This window comes from Odocoileus virginianus, chromosome 14 (genome assembly GCF_023699985.2).
Source record: "Odocoileus virginianus isolate 20LAN1187 ecotype Illinois chromosome 14, Ovbor_1.2, whole genome shotgun sequence".
Taxonomy (NCBI): domain Eukaryota; kingdom Metazoa; phylum Chordata; class Mammalia; order Artiodactyla; family Cervidae; genus Odocoileus; species Odocoileus virginianus.
In genome coordinates this window covers 42,685,507-42,700,925 of record NC_069687.1, presented here as the reverse complement: position 1 = coordinate 42,700,925, position 15,419 = coordinate 42,685,507, and the positions used below count along the sequence as shown (strand labels likewise).

Below are 15,419 nucleotides of genomic sequence, written 5' to 3'. Positions count from 1 at the left end.
CAGCAGGACACGTCGGGAGCAAGAACTAGAGGAAGAGAATGCAGATGCTTCTCAATAACAAAGAGGCTGTATTCTTGAGCTGCCCACCAACACACTAATTGGAATCTCTGCAGAATTATCCACATTATAATGGTGAGGTATGCAGAATGGGCAGGAGTGAGAGAAAGCTTTGAAAAGTGTGTGAAAAGGAGTAACAGATGGCACTTGGGTGCAAATAGAATAGAAAAGTCTGACAGTTAAGGAAGGAAGGAAATAAAAAATGAGAGACTCAGCACGTAAAACTAAAGAGCCCTGGACATTTCATCAAGGGTGCTTAGAGTCCTTGGCATGGCTAACTTCCAGCTCCACTAATTACAGTCTGATGGCCAATTCTGGATGCTATTCTTTATTTTCCAGGTTTAGGCATTTCCACTCTTGCCTTTGGAATGCCATTCAAGATTGTGGTTTCTAAATGAATTCATGCCACACACAGCTGGTTGAAACTATAAAAACAACAACAAAAAATAACTGACTGAAATGGCAGCTAAAGACCAAAACTGTGGATGTTTCAATGCTGCTTTTATTGAATTAATGCAAGTACTGAATTAAGCTAGTACTTGCCTGTCAAGTACTAACTAGAACTCTGGCACATGGCCAAAGAGCATTCATCTGTGAAGTGGCTGGCAGCCTGTCTACCTACAGACAATGGTGCTTGCCTTATTATTCCTGAAATTGGGAAGGAACTGAACCATTGTGACTAAACTCTGTGCAAGTTAGGGATGCTACATGCTGATTTAAGAGTCAAGTCTCAGAGTGAGATAACTCCTTGATTTGCCTCTACTCCACACAGATGTTTAAGTTCAGGCACCTATGGGTCCTTGAAAACCTGCAAGACATCAAAGTCAACTCAAGTATAAGTCTAGGATTTCTGTATACTTAGAGGAATTCCAGGTTTCCCTCACAAGAATTCTCAAGTCTAGAATTACATTCATTTTTTAAAAATTAATTTTTATTGGAATATAGTTGCTTTACAATGTTGTGTTAGTTTCTACTGTACAGCAAAATGAATCAGCTATATGTATACATATATCTCCTCTTTTTGGAGTTCCTTCCCATTTAGGTAATCACAGAGCATTCAGTAGAGTTCCCTGTGCTATACAATAGGTTCTCATTAGCTATATATTTTATACAGAGTATTCAGTTCAGTTCAGTTGCTCAGTAATATCCGACTCTTTGCAACCTCATGAATGCAGCATGCCAGGCCTCCCTGTCCAAAACAAACTCCCGGAGTTTACCCAAATTCATGTCCATTGAGTTGGTGATGCCATTCAGCCATCTCATGCTTTGTCGTCCCCTTCTCCTCCTGCCCCCAATTCCTCCCAGCATCAAGGTCTTTTCCAATGAGTCAACTCTTCGCATGAGGTGGCCAAAGTATTGGAGTTTCAGCTTCAGCATCAGTCCTTCCAGTGAACACCCAGGACTGATCTCCTTTAGGATGGACTGGTTGGATCTCCTTGCAATCCAAGGGACTCTCAAGAGTGTTCTCCAACACCACAGTTCAAAAGCATCAATTTTTCAGCACTCAGCTTTTTTCACAGTCCAACTCTCACATCCATACATGACCACTGGAAAAACCATAGCCTTGACTAGCCTAGGACCTTTGTTGGCAAAGTAATGTCTGTGCTTTTTAATATGCTGTCTAGGTCGGTCATAACTTTCCTTCCAAGGAGTAAGTGTCTTTTAATTTCATTGCTGCAATCACTATCTGCAGTGATTTTAGTATTACTAGTACATATATTTCAACCCCAATCTCCCAATTCACCCCCTACTTCTCCCCCTCGGTATCCATTTGTTTGATCTCTATGTCTGTGTCACTATCTATTTTGCAAATGAAATAACCTACACCATTTTTCTACATCCCACATATGTGTGTTAATATATGATATTTCCTCTTTCTGACTTACTTCATTCTGTATGACACTCTAGGTCCATCCACATCTCTGCAAATGACCCAATTTCATTCCTTTTTATTGCTGAGTAGTATGGAATTGCACTCATCTTTATGTTCATTTTGTTTGATATTAATATAGTCACCTCCAACTCTTTTATGGTTATTATTTGCATGGTATCTTTCCCCCATGATTTTCTGTTCAACTTATTTGTGCCTTTGAATCTCTTTTAGAGGACATATAGATGGACCTTATTCTTTTATCAGTTTGGCAATCTCTGACTTTTGATTTGACTGTTCAGACCATTTACCTTTAACATTATTACTGATATGGTCAGAGTTACATTTGTCATATTACCATTCATTTTCTGAAATTGAAACTTCAATACTTTGGCCACCTGATGTGAAGAGCTGACTCATTGGAAAAGACTCTCATGCTGGGAAAGATTGAAGAGGTGGGAGGAGAAGGGGATGACAGAGGATGAGATTAGATGGCATCTAACAGAGATGGTTAGATGACATCATTGACTCCATGGACATGAGTTTGAGCAAACTGTGAGACAGTGAAGGACAGGGAAGCCTACCATGCTACAGTCCATGGGGTCACAACGAGTCAGACATGGCTGAGCGAATAAACAAATTTGTTTTGTGTAATAAATGAGGCCACAGTTGCTATTATTTTTAGTGAGAGTACCTTTCCCATCTTTCCCTCTTTACTCCTTACTCTTTGCCCTGCCCCACTGCTGCTTCAAGAAGTAGTTAAAGAAATAGTTATTTGACACTTGGACTAGTATGGCATGTGTATATGTGTATAATGGTTATTAACTTGAGAGAATATGGGAGTAATTTTCCTTCCTGTTGCCAATTCTAGGATGAGGGAAAGAATTTGATGGCTATCATCCTTTTACTATGAAAGAAAAAATTTAAAAATTAAAACACCTACAGCATACCATTTCTTTGTGATTTGAAGTATGTCAAAATAGGTACATGGGAAAAATAAATATGTATGCTCAGAAACAAGACAACTTAATGTTAGTAATTTCTGGTGCTGGTGAAATGATTGTTTTAAAATTATTTTTTCTGAATTTCAAATTGTTTTACAATGTGAATATGTTTCCTTTTACCCTAAAAGATTTTTTCCTAATCTAAAAATTGTCACCCATTTTAAAAAACAATTCAAATAGCTATTCTAAAGAAGAAAACAGAAATTATCTGCAGTCCCTTTAATGATCACTTCTATTTGGTGAACATTGTTACTAAAATCTGCTTATGATTATCACATTAATTTTATTATCGGACACCACAAAGGATAAGAAAAGTAAGTGTTGTGTCTATGCTCTAGACTTAAAAATAGTGTTTCTATGCCTGCCACTTATTTTACAGAGAATACAGCCAGATTCTCTCTACTACCTCCACTACATTTTCCTCCTGGGTGAAGGGTGAAGTGGGAAAAGTCATAGTCAGAGAGAAAAGATAGTGCATTGGAATCATGTACTGACACAAATTTGGTCCAGGACCTTACAGATAACCTCTTTGTAAGTCAGTCTTTTTCTTCCATAAAATTATCTCCTTCATTTACTCTACTGCATAGTTTGAGGATAAAATCTTTTGTAAGATGAACACATGTTATTAAACTTCTTCTAGCATTTACTTCTAGCCCTTATATATGAAATTATTTCTTTAAACTATAGGCTGAATAGAGAAAATAACTTTTTTCACTTAGTTTTTTGGTTTGTTTTATACTATGTGGTCCAATCTATTATTATACAGCAGATGATTTATTATTAAAACAGCTCATTAGGAGAAGATATGTAGTAATAATGGATTCTGAGGTTTTTGTCTCAAGTTTGCAAAAGACTAATCTCCTTGCTATATTGTATACAGGAAGCACCACAGACAGACTGCATTTGCTTTTTGTTTTTTCCACTTAGAAGCATTAAAGTGGAAACCTACCAAGGAGCTAAAAAAAAAAAAAAAAAAAAATGGTGCTTTGGAAGAAATACTAATCTTGGACAAAATTCTTGTACTTAAAATCACAGCAGTCACATTTTTCTTTAAAAGAGTCATTTTTTTTTATTAACATATAAGACAGGATGCTTATTTACCTTGACGTAAAATACACAGCTGATGCACAAGATAAGATAGAATTATACAAAAATACCAAACTTCTGACCTCAAATCAGTGTACAGGATGCACCACACATAGGACATTCACAATAGTTTTTTGCTTTCTCAGCTGTTTCTAATCATGTCATCTTAAATCATTGTTACCTGATAACCAGTTTCTTCTTTAACATGTATTGAAATCAGGCACGTAATAAATGACTAGAATCAACAGAGTTAGTGCTTCTTTGTTCTTGAATGCAATCAAAATATTTTCTTCTAACAAGTCGGTCCAATAAAAGTCATTTGCATGCACCCTTAAGCTGTTCATTTTAATGAGTTTATTCTGAGGCAGATAGACAAGCAGTGAATATACTTTATGTTAGACCATGCAGAAAAGTTTATTAGAGTGAGTATGATACATGTTTCAGGGCAATAGTTAGTATATACAATGTTTTTCTTTTTAATAAAATGGACACATCTTTTTAACACTGTCTGTTAACAATTTTACAACCTGACGCTAGTAACACTCAGTACACCATTGAGCCTTCAGGCCAGTGTTCCCTCATAAGGAACACAGAGGGTGGCTGTTACATCTTGAATAAAGGCAGGGGTGACTCTCAATTAAACACCAAGTATTGGGATGTACTGTGCGAAATGGTTCTAGAATGAAGAAGATCTGAGCTGTTGCTGCTTCAAATGATGTTTTTACTTGAGCCAAAGCGTGTTAAACTTCAGGAAATTAACCCTAGTTAACAGACAGGTAAGAATATACTTTTACTCTTATTTAATCAACAATTTACTTGTGTGAAGTACATGTGTTAGTATTGTGGCCAGGTATGATGTGGGCTAAAAATGCTTATTTTGAGGAGTAATGGTGTGTACATAAAAGATAAATAGCTTTAGCCCCTCCCCCACTTTTTTTTTTTTCTGTCTCTCAAAATGCAAGATGTCTCAGGGACATGGCAGGAAGACTGTCACCTATCTTTGGACCAGTGATGCTAAGATCTCTCAGAAAGCCACCATTAGTGTGCTGTGTGGTGACCCCCTGCTGCTTGGCTACTCTGTAGCAGAAAGAAACAATTATACCACTCACTCTTCCCCATCCAATCCTCTTTCCATCTCTTGAAAACAGAGTTGGGGACAGGGACTGTCAGTATGTGACTGTGAATTCTGGCTTTTATCCTATCATTTAGAATATTTCTTTTTAAAGTTTAGTTCCCAGTCTCTTTGCACAGATCAAACTGAAATAAAAGATTAAATGCTGAGTCTCAGTCTCTTGCACAAAAGCTCCTGAAATTCCAGACTTACTCTTTTTTCATCAAGATGTGATTTTAATATGGTAACATCAAACACAATCATAGTTATCAGTGTTCCTGGTATCCGCCCAGTATTGCCATGATTGCCATGGTGTGTCAGATAATTAGAGGATTTCCAAGACTCAACTCACCAATAAGGAACATCCAATCCTCAAGGCCTTGCAAGGGGCACCAGGCTTCAAATGGCCTTTCCAAGAAGACCCAGGTTAAAACCAAACATCCCCACAGTACAGATGAGAAGAAGCCTCCTGGAGGGCAGAAAGCAGAGAGATCCTGCAAATGGTCCCTGTCCTACTGCCCAGTCATCATGACATTGAAATTCTCTACCCCGTGATGGAGGGAAAATGCAAGCAAGTCCTGTGTAATGTTCTGAACTTACTAGCTATGGAAGAAAGGCTTTAATGTACTTTGAAAGGAAAGAAAAAGCTGATCTCAAAGCAAAGAGCCCAACATTAGAAGTGATAACCCATCCTTGTATTGATATCTTTTTTGGAATGGTAAAACTTCAGCATGTCCTTATGCGTACATTTGTTGTGGGAGGGCTGATCCTGGGATGCAGTGGATTTGGGAGTTCAGGTTTAAGAACTGGATGTCCTGGGCACCACATGTTGTGGGGACAATGGGCTGGGGACTGAAGAGCCTCCACACACTCCTTTACTTTTCCTCAAGGTTGATGATCAAAGGCTGTTGCTTGGAATTGCTAAACTCAAGGTTGAACTTTAATAGGAGGATCAAAAATACTGACTATTTCACCAGATTACAATGTTAGATTTTAACTCTCTTTTTACTGTTGTACTTAAGATGTTGTACAACAGTGCTTCCATTCAGAAATGGCAGCCTTCAGCCTTCTGTAATGCACTGCAGAGTTCATTTCCAGTGGTGGTTTCAGAATTTCTGGGTAGGAAGTGATCAGGGACAGCAAGCTGATTAGAATCCTGTTGCCCAGGGGATTCACCTTACAGTTGTATTTGCATTAAAATGCCTGCTGTTTACAGTTAACTTGTATATCTTAATTAAAAAGTAGTAGCATCATTTTGAGGATTTTAAAGCTCCTCTTTTTGATTTTAGATTATATTGTAATTTCCATGGATGAGGATGGGGGTTAGGGGTTGCTGATAGAGACCCACCGAAGGGCTAAATCCTGCCAGCCCCACACTGCTGAGAGTGTCCCAATAATGGTTTGTAAATGCCTTAAAGATGCTCCATCTCTGAAGTGCCTTTTATCTTGCCCCTATCCCATTTACTGTACCAACCGTTTAGATTGCTACAGAAGAAGGTAGAACTGACATCCTGTGTAAGTGATCAAGTCAAAGCAGCTGGTATTCACAGCAAACAGAGCACACATTTTAAACAGATTTTTCTCTAGGAGTCTTCTCAAAAGTGTCCCTTGGGGAGAAGACTAATAGAGGGAGACTTCAGAAGTGTTGAAAATCAACGAAGGATACACAGGATACCAGTTCTAAAAGACTGATTTGCCCGGAAGCCTCTCTGTTTGAACAATACTGTGGTGGTCCTGGACACAGGAGCCATGCTCTGAGCCTGAGTCTTCCCTAGTTTTCTCAATGTTGTGCGAAGAAAAGACAGCTCTTTCACAAGGAGCAGATTTCAACATGTTTGCCGAGAGGACGTCCGGTAGGAAAGCGCAGTGCATAGACGCCGGCGGGCACACTCTGTAAACTGGGATCCTTCTGGGGCCGCCTGCAGAGAACGCACCAGCTCTTCTCTCAGCCTCTCCTCCCACCCAACTTTACTCGAGCATTCTGCAACCGCCTCTTGCTGTGGTGCAAATATTTGTTTCCCAATTAACCCTAGGTATTGGTTTTATAAAAGGTAAAATTATAAATTACTATGGTTGAATAAACATCAAGTTTTATAAAAGTATGTCCTCCCACAAACCTCATTTCAAACCCAGTTATGACATAGAAAATATTCAAAGATTAAATTGCCCGAGAATCTAGGGCTTGGAGAAAATAACTGAATAAATTGGATCACTGAAGTTCAAACTGAATCATAGAAATCACAAATATTTACAGAGAATGACCTTTCACGGTATGGCTCCAGGGCTCTGGATTCCTAGAGAAAGTGAAACAGCTTCTTTGCAGCTGTGTAGGTCTGATTTTCATTAAATTTCTTCAAAATTAATATTTTTACTTTCAACTCCTTCCTTTTCCAGCAAGTTTGTATCATTTTATTAATGTTAAAGGAAGATTACAATGTTAGAAATTAAGATGGAAAAATAGGAAACTGTGTAGCACTTTGTCTACTGGGCTTGAGGGTAGCATTTTAAGAATAATCTGAAATCTGATTGTATTGTGCATGTTTGTATATGTATATATATACATGCTATATTTTTATTTATCTATCGTATCCATCTATCATCTATTTATATCATTGTCATCTAATCTGGGTCAGGAAGATCCCCTGGAGAAGGAAATGGCAACCCACTCCAGCATTCTTGCCTGGAGAAGCCCATGGACAGAGGAGCCTGGCAGGCTACAGTCCATAGGGCTGCAAAGAGTCAGACATGACTAAGTGACTTAGCATATGCGCAGTCCCTCTCAATGGTGTGCCGAAGCCAGCTCATACTGATACAAGAGAGCTGACATATATATTTTCAGGAATTCTACAAGCTGGTTAGGGTTATGTTAGTAGCTTGAAAATGGCCATGACAAAACAATTTAGATCATGAAGACTGGCTAATGACACAAATCAGGGATTTTTTTTTCCTCCTGGAAAGTCAGCTGTTAAATAATTTACCAGAATACCACTATAGGCTTGGTATGGAAAGGGACTTCTTATATAGTTCAGTCTATAGCAAAAGCAACAATTAATTTTTAAAAATACCAAAGTTAAAAAAGGAAGTTTTTTTTTCAATATAATTTAACCAATAAAAGTTCATTATTGTAAGTATCACTTTTCTTATTAAATGTTTTAAAATAATAGCATTTTATATATTTCCAGTCATTGACTATATTTTAGGACATCTGTACAAAGTTAATTTGGGACAACTGTTAAGACATTATTTTAGCCAAAGCTTCTACATTTATGATATCTAGGTATTACATAACTATATGCTAAAGTTAAATATTAAAGAAAGTGAAAAGAATATGCAAAGTGGATGAACCAAACTTCTCCTGTGGTGTAGCTTTTGTGTGTTTATTTCTTGTAAACTGTCACTTGGTGTTGAGGTATTTTTTCTTCAATTTGTGTCTGGGTATGCATGCATGCGTGTATGTGTGTGTGTGTGCGTGCATGTATGTTTATACACCTACGTGCACAGATGCATAGACACATACACACATAAACCTCAAAAGATTACAATATTAGGGAAACAGGACATCTGGCTCATTTAACAGTCTACTTAAAAACCATGAATGACTTATGTTGAAAACTGTGTAAAGCTTATAAGTAGCTATTTGATCTGGTCAAATACCTCTTCCCCTCTTTTCTAATATGTTCAAAATGTCATCTTTTTTATTTTTCCCCTTTGGGTTAACAATATATTTAGTTGAAATCTGCATACTCCTGATTCAGTGAATGCTTTATCTAGGAGTCAGAGAACAAGTGTGAATTTAAAAAAAAATTTATCTGTCAGATTTATTTCTAAGAATGTGCTGAGCTTGGAGCAGAGCTGCTAAGCGGGCTGTGCACCATGACGACTCCGAATATGAGAGATGCTTTGTTGAGCAGACAAAGGACAGGTGGAAAGAATGATTTTGGAACCTGGAGACAGATGGTGGGAATGAAGAAAATTCTAAAACGGGACATTTCTGAACAAATGACAGGCCAGCAAGAGGATACGAAATCTCTGGAAAGACAGCCTTTCTTTTAGCCACTGATGTCCTCAGCACTCCCCAGGTGCCTGTCTTTGACCATCAGGATATTAGATGCAGATGGAGAGAGCCATGAGGTAGGCTGCCTCTGAGTCCACAGACAATTCCCTGGAAATTAGTTTTTAAAAAAGAAATCCATGGCATTTGATTATTTTCCATTGACTTGCTGCTTTTTGAGAAAAGTAGAGCCCAGGATTTTCTAGATGAGGATGGATTCTGATCTTGTGACAGTCAATCAGGTAGAGAGATGGAGCTGCTGCACAAGTTACAGCACATTTTACAGCAGTAATTTACATATACATTCATTCATTGTTGTTTTTTTCCCCAAGAAATGGAGCGACCTAGGAACTTATGCTACAGTAGAGTCCGATGCACCATAATGATTACTTCAAGAACAAAGAAGCTCTTACAAAAGTGTGATGTCTTTCTGTTGGTATGAGGTTTCAAACTTGAAATTCTTTAAAATGCATTTCTGGAGATATATTTAAATATTGATATGACACATTCAAAAAGCAGTGGCTTGTTGGTAAAATGCAATACTGAAACGAAATACTGCCTTTTCATAGAAAGAATTGTGTTTGGAAAATTAAATACCTTTACAAAGATTAAAAATAAACATACTCTCACAGCTTGAGGGTTTGAATGAACCATGTACCAAAGAGTTGAATCAACTCTTACTCTGGGTTACATCCTGGGACCCTTCATGTTTAAAAGCTGCCCAGCAAAGATGACCAGCATTTCTGCAGCATCCATCAACATTATCAGAAATCATTTTTGCATATACTGCACACATGATTTTTCATCACAAATCAGTGCTATGTCACATAAAACTGCTGTTATTTTTAGTATAAAAGAGTTTTGAGTTTCAGAGTTCAATATCAAAATTAAGTGTGTTCTATAAAAGCTTAAATTAATCCATTCAGTGCACTTGCTTTTCAACAAGTCTTTCTTGATTTTCTCTCCTAGATAAAATTTCAGCTCAATTGTACTATTTTACAAACACTTTGGAAAGAAAATTTTCCAAGCACAGAACCCAACACAAAGATTCTGACTGTATTCTCTGTGATTTGATTCTATTTTCTGTCCATACTGTATATAGGAAAAATTTTCTCATTTAAATGAGGGGAAGTGATCTTTTTCAGGTAAAATTCCTTTCTTTGCATTCACAAATGTTGACTATCATGCTGAATGTGGATATCCATCAGGAATCAATGGAAAAAGCTTAATTTATATTATTTTGAAAGTAACTGCTTCAATGATCATAAAAATCTTTTTCTGTATTCCTTAAATACTTTGGTGATTTAATATATAAACATATTTGTACAGGTTATTTTTCATCTTCAAAACACTTTGTAATTTTGCTTACTCAACAAAAATGAGTAATTTTTAAAAATATTTTTCAACATTTTATAAAATATATATTTACGGTACTGTTTTTGGATCTTGCTTGATCTGTTATTTTCTAAATGACTAATCCCTGGTGGATTACATAAAGCTATGTGACTGTGTCTTTGACTGTATTTATTAATTTCTTGTCACATATTTGAGGCAAACCTGAGGATAGATTATTGAATAATTACTTCTTCTCTTCCAAACATTTCACTTCTCCATTTTCTTCTTTAGTGGTCTTTTGAAGAATCCGATCTTAGAGAAAATACCAAACATAACACAATTAGTTATTTGAATTTAGGTAATAAATATTTATCTCAGATAAAATTTAGCTTAGTAAAATGTTGGCAATTGTGGGCATACAAATAAAATAATCGAGAGGTATTCTTTTCAATTGACCTATTAGGTAATATTGAATGTCCAGAAATGACAGTTATTGGACTTCCCTGGCGGTCCAGTGGTTGCGACTCTATCTGCCAATGCAGGGCAGTTGAGTTCGATCCCTGGTCTGGGAGGATTCCACGTGCCTCAGGGCGACTAAGCCACTGTGCCGCAACTACTGAGCTTTACTGATACAACTGATGAAGCCTGCATGCCTGGAGCCTGTGCTTTGCCACCAGAACGAGAAGCCTGTGCACTGCAACGAAGACCCAGTGCAGCCAAAATAAATGAATAAAATATGAAAAAAAAGAAAACAACCCCCTCCCCACCACCAGTAGATCAGATGATACAGAAGAACAGATTAAAAAAAAAAAAAAAAAAAAAAACTAATATATGTAGCAAACTAACTTAAAGGGTTCTGGAAAAATATTTTGGGAGACATGCAAACTGTAGTTATCCAGCACTGTCTCTACTTTGCCATCATCTTTCTTTTTTAAGCATGTGTCAGAGAAATTTCCACTGAACAATCAATGGTCATAAATTGAGGTCATTAGAGATGATGGTGAATCTGGTAGGTACACTATGGCTAGGAGGTTGGGGAGCTTTCTGAGTTGTCTGGATTAACTTTAAAAAGATGTATTTTCACTTTTGGCTCTGCTGTGCCGGGTCTTCATTGCTGCGCGGGCTTTTCTCGAGTTGCGGTGAGCGGGGGCTACTCTTCGTTGTGGCGCTTCTGCTTCTCGTTGTGGTGCCCTCTCCCGTTGCGGAGTGGGCTCCAGTAGTTGCTGCACATGAGCTCAGCAGCTGTGGTTCCTGGGTCGCACGGGCTTAATATTTGTGGCACATGGACTTAGTTGCTCCACAGCATGTGAGTTCTTCCTGGACCAGGGATCGAACCCATGTCTCCAGCATTGGCAGGCAGACTTTTTACCACTGAGCCATAAAGGAAGCCCTGGATTAACTTTAAATGTGTTAACACATCCATCTATATAGGCTTGACATAAAGAGACTCTTAAAAACACCCTGTATCATTTGGATATGAAAATGAAGTAATTGAACATATGAAAAATTCCACATGGTGGTGAAGGTGGGTCACTTTGCATGATGCATTGTGATAAAAATTAAAACTGCTTTATTATTTCCAACTATATAGAATAATAATAATAATTTTTAAAAAAGGATAAAGAATCTGCCTGCCATTGCAAAAGATGCTAGAGATGTGGGAGGGTTGGATCCTTAGATTGGGAAGATCTCCTGGAGAAGGAAATGGCAACCCGCTCCAATGTTCTTGCCTAGACAATCCCATGGACAGAAGAGCCTGGCAGGCTACAGTCCACGGGGCTGCAAAGCGTCGGACGTGACTGTGAACATTATGTTGTTACATTAAAAAAGAGGATAGGAGCTGGAAGGAACCTTTGCAATATTCTAATGTAACATGGGTATTAAAAAAATTTTAAAATAGGGGCCTAGAGAAGTATTCTTTTAAATCTGTATTCTTTTAAAAAATTTGAGAGTGGATTATAATAGTTCAAGCAAAGGCCGCGAGTTAATTCTTTGGAAACATGGCACTTTCATGTCATTTTAATCGTGAAAGAAAGTGAAAGTGTTAGTCGCTCAATTGTGCTGGACTCTCTGCGACCCCATGAACTGCAGCCTGCCAGGCTCCTCTGTCCATGGGATTTTCCAGGCAAGGATACTGGAATAGGTTGCCATTTTCTTCCCCGGGGAATCTCCCTGACTCAGGGATCAAACCCGGGTCTCCTGTAGAGCAGGCAGATTCTTTTCCGACTGAGCTACCAGGGAAGGTCCCTTTAAGTCATGAAGTTGTGGTAAATTATGCAAGGGAGTCCTATATTGTTTTAAAGAAAATTATTATTAAACAATTGAGACGTCTAAGGGCATACATGGTGAAAAATATGCAGTTTTAAATTAGAGAAGTTTTACTCAGGGCTTTATGTCTTCCTCCACTCCAGAACTTAGTTGGTGGTAGACATCACAAAAGAGAGGACAAGAGAAGAAATGAACATGAAGAAACAATAAACGTGTCTTCCCTAGAATACAAAGTCTCCTACACGTATCAGGCCTTTTTCTCTGAGCCAAATATACGCATTCTGGACTCACAAACCATTAGGCCCTTTAACTTGTACCTGCATGTCCTGAGTCGAAAATAGATCAGACAAAGCTCTCACAAAAGCAGGTGGTGAATCATGACTTTTCTCTTTCCTGCCCTGCCCAGTTCCTGATCTTTTCTTCTTCCCTCTCAAGTTTTTTTGTTTTTTTTTTTTGCTTCTTTTCAACCTCCCTTTGCTTTCACACATGAAAAGCTTAGTTTTAAAACTCAACTCCTGTTATCAAAAGTTTTCTACCCAACTGATTCTATTAACATTGGGTTTTTCAGTGCAAGTTGGGTGATTAGAGTGAAAACTAGGAAAATATATGTTCATAGCTTCAAATTGGACAGGGCCAATTCTAGTCAACATTTGCAACAAGTTAAGTCTGTTTTCAGCACCCAAACTTACTTTATAGTTTTCACTTTCTTTCTTTTCTTTTTGTATTTACTTAATGATCTTATTTGTGTCCCCCCCACCCAGTTAAAAACCCTGTGGCAAAAGTCTGATTAAACAGTCCCTGGCAGAAATACGTGCTCAACGGTTGTAATATGGAATATATGTTGAATGAAAACATTTATCAGTTCAGTTGCTCAGTCCCGTCCAACTGTTTGCAACCCCACAGACTGCAGCATGCCAGGCTTCCCTGTCCATCACCAAAACATTTATATTAACATATAAAAGGCAGAAGCAGTACTATCCCCGACTCACACTCCCCTTGCAATATGCATATTGGATGAGGAACAAAGTTACAGGATTAGTAAATAAATCATTAAGGGTGGATCTTTAGACATCAGTATAAGATCAAGACTTGAACAATCTGTTCTCAGGGTTCCTTTGTGGACCATCTCATTCTATCCTTTTGGTTATGATGACTGAACTTCTCCCTTAGCATGTGTTACCATATTTCAGGACATACTTCCCAATCTATTTAAACCTGTGTCCTCTAAAGCCTTCTCCCCTCAAGATTAAGTATAGTAAGCACCTACTAAGACTTTGTCAAGTCTTAATCTCTTCTATGCTATGAAGATAAAGCTACAGAGACTGTGCCTTTTGAAATGGAATTCTAGTTCCAGGAGAAATCTTTGGCCTGCTCCCTGTACAAAGTCTCAAACTGAGAGTTTTGATGAACTCCCAGACTGGTGGGGTTTGGAAGAAGAATGAAGAAAGGCTGGTCCTGAGGTTTCTGCTCCACTAGTCTAAAATTAGTCTAAAAAGATGCCTGGGGATGAGGGTAGCTTTTCTGAGCTTACTGCAGACAAAATGCTTCAGGGAGGTTAGGGCAAGCGGAGGGCAAGTGATCTTTCCAGGATAACAGAGCCGCTAAAAGGTTGAATCCAACCAGGGACTATCACTCCAATACCAAATATTTTTATATATTTAAGGGAGTTCATCACCTTCTTGAGCAAAACCAATTCCTGGAGCTCCAGAGCTAAGAGCCTGCCCCATAGAGTGCATCAGAGGACTACACTGGATTAAAGGCATTGCTTCAGCCCAGTCCTTTACTAGAGGAGAACTCTTAGAAGGCTTAACTTCTGTTTGCTTCAGTGTGCCCAAGTATAAAATATGTTAAAAGTTGAAAAGATTGTAAAGAAAACAGAGTGAATGGAAGCAAGGGAGACCATAGAGTTAGGGGGTTATAGCGCTGACACAAAAGTGAAATGGCCCAGATTCAGATCTCTACTCTGAAACTGACAAACCATGTGACTTTGGGAAACACATTTAACTTTTCTATGCCTCAGCTTCTTTACTTACAAAATGAAGTCCATAATAGTCTCTTTCTCATAGGGTTGATGTGAAGCTGAAAATGTTTCCTGGTACACAGTAAACACTCAATAAATGCTAGTTTTCCTCCCCCCTACTGTGGAAATACCTTTCTGATTACTGGCACTCACGCTGCTGTGACTGAATTAACTAAACCTACAGGTCAGAACTGTCCAAAGGTTGCTAAACCTTTGGGCTTAAAAAGAAGACCCAAGAAGCCATCAGAATGTATCATCAAATAATATCCTGGATGGAAGAATGTGTTTGCTTTTACACTTATGCTTTTTTCAGTGTTAGTCGCTCAGTCGTGTCCAACTCTTTGTGACCCCACGGACTATAGCCCACCAGGCTCCTCTCTCTATGGAATTCTCCAGGCAAGAATACTGGAATGGATAGCCATTTCCTTCTCCAGCTCTTTTCAAACCGATGACCAAAAAACAGGGCTGAAAATTATTTGTTAATTTTAAGGAGAGGTATGCAGCGAGAGAGACTACTCAAGTATCAGCTCTGGCTTCCCCCTTCTCTTGGCAGCAGTGTGCTAAAACTGTATAAGCAAGTGCTGTGCTTAGAAGACCATACTGAAAGAAATCAACAG

At 38.2% G+C, this 15,419-nt stretch overlaps 1 protein-coding gene across 1 annotated transcript in view; it reads right to left on the bottom strand.

Annotated features, from left to right (window-relative positions):
* Window positions 1-3,974: 3,974 nt before the first annotated feature.
* Window positions 3,975-15,419, bottom strand: part of ITGA1 (integrin subunit alpha 1) — a 225,181-nt gene continuing 213,736 nt past the window's right edge. Inside the window, exon 33 of the mRNA XM_070476666.1 lies at window positions 3,975-10,826. Within this exon, the coding sequence (XP_070332767.1) occupies window positions 10,782-10,826 (45 nt within the window). The 3' untranslated portion in view covers window positions 3,975-10,781. The remainder of the gene's footprint in view (window positions 10,827-15,419) is intronic.